Consider the following 5,648-nt stretch of genomic DNA (forward strand, 5'->3'; position numbering starts at 1 on the left):
CCACGGGCAACGTCTCCTAACTCCTTTCAACAACCAAAGCAAAGAATATGTTCAGAGGCACAGAGAAAAGTGTAACCTTTCCTCTAATCCAAAGGAAAAAGAACCCCAATTGAGAGAAACAAATAGAAAATTCTCCTTGTCTTATTGTCTTTTGGTAATGAAAAGGTGATTGGGGTAAGGCACGCTACATCAAAAATTTGCTTTTCAGGATCTGAAGTCAAGGTCTCTGTGTTTCTCAGTGTTGAGAGTCAAAGTATCTTGGTTTCTTGAAATCATCAGAATCCCTGTGGGCCAAGCAGGAGTCTCGTCATTTTAAGCTAATTGAAAGGATAGCTACTTTTTATTTTTTCATTATGATTCAAACCATTAATTTTTTTAGGTCGGCCCTGGGGAAACTTCTGTTTCTTTTTCCACACCTTTCCAGAGAGACATTACATGTTGTTATGATGACGATTGATATTTTCACATCTGCGAGCTAATTTCTATTTGAAAATCATTTTAGGACCCGTAGTCAGACCATCGAGATGTCTGTGCTGTGGCTGCTGGTGGGCCTCCTTGCCCTTACTGGTGAGTGTGTTTCGTTTTTCCCAAATGCCCTTGGAGATGGGGAGAACATAATGGTACTTCTGATATGTAAAACTGCAGTGGAAAATGTAATTCCCCCCAGCCCCCAAACTGTTCAACAAGTCCTGGAGTTAGAAACAGCCACTGACAAGCAGCCTCCTGGCTGCCTCACAAAAGAAGCTGGGCTTTCTCCAGAGTGTGGCGTGGGCTTAAAACAGCATTGCTTGAGGCCAGACTTTAAGTATAGACCATTGATAACTGCTTGTTGTTTCTCTATAAAAACTCTTTCACCAGAAGTATTTATTGAATTTATTCATAGACCATAGATTTCCATAGAAAGATTGAGGCGGTTTACCTTAATATGACTGTCATTTAGTAGAAAACCAGCATTGAGGGGATTGAGGAGTTGTGAGTAAGCTAGACAGGCTAACATAGTTGCAATGCTTGAATTTCAGATTTGGTCGTAAGCTTCATTACAGCTGGGGCAAAAAACAAAAAGTACATGTTTTTTGATAGAGAAAAGGAGGAAGTGTAGTTCCTCAACAGAAGCAATTTTTTTCCTGATTCTAACTTTTAAAAATTTCTCAGATGGGGTCAGTCTTATGTTCATTTATTTATCGACCCATTCATTCAACAAATATGTAAAAATTCCTAAAAGGAATTTGGGGAATGTAAGGAAATTTGAGGAGCATGTAATGTAGGTAGGGAGAGGCTAGGCAGGGAGCAATGAGTGACACGAACAGTTACTATTAAAGGTATTTGTCACCAATTATAAAAATAAAGTATACTCATTAAAAAATATAAAAGGACACGCTGGCTCGTTTAATTTTTAGTATACTCTTAAAAGATCAAGTTGTTCGCTCACTTCTCTTAGATTACTCATCGAAAGTTTTTAAAGTAGAAGTGTGTACTCTAAAATACTAGTATTTTCAGATGTCAACCCCATGAAACTCTTAGTAAGAGAACCTTAAAAGATATTTACATAAACATACAGTACACATATGATAAGCAATAGACATACTTCCAAAGATATGCAAGTCATTAAGATTTGATGACATAATCTACTTTCAGGCTTACAGTAGTGAGATGATTCTCTCAAGGGGCAATTTCCTGCCACCTGTAGTTATCTCCTTACTGGCTCCTGCACACTCTTTTGGGTGTGAATGATAAATACTCGGACAATATCCTTGTCTTTTTTAGTGGTCTTTGTGGAATCCCTCCAGTGTGTAAACCTCTCCTCCCCTTCAGGGATGGCAATGGCAGTGACAGTTAAAGTGAGAGGGAAGGAAGGGCAGAGACAAAGGGAAGACATAGGAAGACAGAGCCCCATGTGCCCTCCCCCTCTTTGGGATTTAGTCACCCCTAGATGTGGACAAGCAAGCACAGGAAGCCAGTTCCACGTCACAGTTTACGAGCAGCGCCTGAGATCCCAAGGAAGCCCAGGCTTCATACGTGTTTCCCCAGAGCAAAAGACAAACATCCCACCAGACCAACGAGTTAGGGGGATCGGAGGGAGAAGTGCTAAGAGTTCACAGAGGATGGAAGATGAGGACTAGCTTATAGGGAATGCGATCTCTGATTTGACTCCGAGACACCCACTCAGCGCATTGGACGGACCCAGAGCTTGGCAAGTAGAGCTGCTCCAACCGTTCCTCGTGTCCGCAGGACCCGAGGCGAGAATTCAGTATCGAGCAGGTTCTGTGATCATGTCTTAGTCCCTAGACTGCACATTTCGAAAGGGTTTCCACTGCCGAGGGCCGTTCTGGTTCTTGTTGATTTCAGTACGGTTGTGTTTGTTATGTCACTTCATTCGTGAACAGAAGGATGGTCACTAGTCTAGTTCACAGAACTATTCTAGTTCAATGCCTCAGCTTGAAATTATCTCAATTTGTAGAGTCATGTGAAAGCGGCAACTGGGGGTGCTATGGAAACATCCGAACCCTCGACACCCCCGGGGCGTCCTGTGGGATTGGAAGACGCCGAGGCCTGAACTACTGTGGTAGCTATAATCTCACTGTCCATCTTGTCCTCCTTCTCCTTTTCCTTTCTCTCAGAAGGTGACTCCTTTAGGCAAGGGTGGCTCCAACAGGATTTTGTCCCCTGAGACTGCACAAATCCGTCTCCCAGTCATTCCCCACCAGTTTTCATCCTCTCCACATTCCCTTTGGATTCCCACTGCTTCCCACAGCCCCACGCTACCGACTGGTGGAAAGAGCACTGGACACGGAGTCCAAAGACCTTGCCTGCATGCCGGCTCCTCTTCCTCAGGTCCCTTAGCTCCCCTGAGCCTCTGCTGGAGGGAGATAATAGTACTTAATTTACAGTGTTCTTGTAAACTCTGGTCAATAATGTGGATGAGAGTGCATTTGAAACCATCAAAGTGCTTAGAACGTGAGTGGGCTAGCCAGGTAAATTAGGATTGGTTTTCATTTTGCCCAGCATTCTTGTTATTTCATAGTGGTTTAAGCACACATGACTTCTGGGTGTCACTGTAGAGTGGAAATGTGGACAAGAGTGAGCCCACCTGTGAGGGATACTCTTCAAGGACTTCTTGTAGGGCTTTGGAGAATTTCTCCTTCACATCATGGGCTCGTTGTAGCTGATGGACAGGTGCATTTTACTGGGGTGCTTAGGATGGAGCCAATGGTGCCTATACCTACAGAATTTTCCTGGGAGGGTCTGAGCTGCCCCAGCGGAGGGGCACTGGTGGCCACAAAGGATGCCAACTCAAGCTCAAAACAGGGAATCACAATCTCACATCTAGGAATGGCCAGTACGGGCTTCCTACCCAAATGTGGGCCTCTCAGTCCTCAACCGCTGCCCATATACTTGGAGTGTTTTTTCTCTCCTCTTGAACTTCTATTTCAGCATATGTCACACCAAGCCACATCCTTCTTTCTGTGTTTGCTTTAGGAGTGCGTGCTTCTGAAAGGATGGCTGAAATAGACATGCCGTACCTAGTGAGGTATCAACCCGTGATATATACCGTTGGCCAAAAGTACTGTATGGACCCTGCCGTGATCGCTGGGGTCATGTCCAGGGAGTCTCCTGGTGGCAACATGATCAATATTGGCAACATGGGCGACGGAATCAGGGTTGTGCAGGTAACGCGCCACAAGCCAGGATGTACGGCCGCAGTGCTGCATGGCCCATCTCCAAGGGGATGCCTTCACATTTGTTGTGTGGATGGCAACCCTGGGACACAGCCCATAGAACAGAGTGAAAGGGGCTCCCCGAAGCTGTGGCAGCCACGGCTCCTCGTGAGAGAGATCAGCAGCTCCATTTCTGCTTCATTCTGAGTCACACAATTCCTTTTTGAAGTCAGTTACTATTCTGTGTCTTCAGAATATCTTCGTTAGTTGTCTTCTGGATTTCCAGTATGGCTGTGCAGGAAGAAAGATCCAGGTTGGATCCTTACTGCTATCTTATAACCGTGTGACCATGGATAAACCATATAATCTCTCTGGGCCTGTTTCCTCACCTACAAAACGCCATCCTCCTAGAACTGTTATGAAGATTCAATGAAACAATGTGACAAAACACTTGGCATGGGCTAGGTTCTCAACAAATACTGAATTCATTTTTCCTTGTCTTCTTTCTACACAACTCTTAGTACGGAAGGTCAAGTTTTATTTTTGCATAAATTCTGCCTGGTTTCCTATGTTGTCTGATAGAGACTTCCAGGGAACTGATCATTAATTAACCCCACTGTCGAATTAACTCTGCATTAGGGGAATTGGTGATGGCAGAGGTGACAATGAGACCACATTTTTTTTTTCTATCACTTTGTCGTAGTTGACGAGAAACCTGTAAGTATTAATCTTTTTTTTAAGCTTTTAGGAAAGGTATTCTTCAGTGATCTTTAAATTGGCTTCCCGTTCATACTTTGTATGACATTTTACAATTTTAAAATACTTTCAAATGCTTTATCTTATTTTGATTTGGGGACCCATCCAATAAACTGATTAAATGGGGTTGGGGGAAGGCATGTAATCCATCCTTTACAAATGAGGAAATGAATTTAGGAGGAGAGAGTCTTTGCTGCAAAGTCACACGACAGCTGGAAAACGCAGAACTGGGACCAAGGACAATTTTGGTGACGTTAGAGACGGCATCATTTCTGTCACCCTGCTCTGCCTCCTTTGTAAAATCTTGTTCTTGGGAAAAGGACGAGCCCACCTCCTTTGAAGATGAAGAAAGAATTCTGCAGTCAGCTATTTCTCCTAAATATGGTGGAACCTACATGGAATGATAGCCGAAGGTGTAGAAGAAAAGTTAGAGGTACCTTTAGACATTCAGATTATAGGGAAGAATTACAAGGACAGATAGAAACTCCCCCTTTCTGACCTGTTTGGAGGGTTTGTGGGTGCAGTGGTGAAGGACAGCATTAGACCAGAGCCTATATTGTTAACCTTGGCTTTCAACTCTGCCTCTCACCGTTATACTGAGGCAATAGTGCAATATCTGCTCGTCCCTTCCTTTGCCCGAACCTTGTAGCTTTACTATTTGTCCCCAGGGAGACTGAAGGTGCCATTGGTTCTGCCAAAAGAGGAGGAGAGAAAGACAAGGGAAATGTGAAAGCATCTCTGAGCCTATGCAGCCACTCCATCCTCCCACCTGGCTTTTCCTCTGCCTCCCTCCCTCTAGGACTCTGGCCATCATGCCCCCACATCCTGGATTACTGAGTCCCAGCTTTCCCAGATGACTGAGGTCCTGACTCTTAGAATCAAGGAAATCCAGAGGCGGTTTCCAACCTGGACACCCGACCAGTACCTGAGAGGTAGGTGTAACCCATGGTCTCACAGCATGGAAGGATAGGGACAAATGTAATACATTGTGCTAGATGCCCCCAAACCTCAGTTGCTTCCCAACAAGCATGAGTAAAGACAATCTAAGTTAACTGGTGAGCACCCTGAAGCCAGGAGGGGCTGTGGGGTCAGCGTTAACCTGTCTCACAAATTCCAGGTGGACTCTGTGCGTACGGTGGAGGTCCTGGCTACGTCAGAAGCAGCCAGGACCTGAGCTGTGACTTCTGCAATGATGTCCTCGCTCGAGCCAAATACTTCAAGAGACACGGCTTCTAA

At 44.7% G+C, this 5,648-nt stretch overlaps 1 protein-coding gene across 1 annotated transcript; it reads left to right on the plus strand.

The window, feature by feature from the left end:
* Positions 1 to 524: 524 nt before the first annotated feature.
* On the plus strand, positions 525 to 5,648 carry LYG1 (lysozyme g1; the record flags this gene model as incomplete). The annotated part of the gene is made up of 5 exons (XM_081068587.1): positions 525 to 567; positions 2,459 to 2,563; positions 3,478 to 3,668; positions 5,212 to 5,344; positions 5,530 to 5,648. 5 exons carry the CDS (start codon positions 525 to 527, stop codon positions 5,646 to 5,648), a joined length of 591 nt encoding a protein of 196 aa, XP_080924713.1.

Source organism: Rhinolophus hipposideros (assembly GCF_964194185.1).
Source record: "Rhinolophus hipposideros genome assembly, chromosome: 12".
Taxonomy (NCBI): domain Eukaryota; kingdom Metazoa; phylum Chordata; class Mammalia; order Chiroptera; family Rhinolophidae; genus Rhinolophus; species Rhinolophus hipposideros.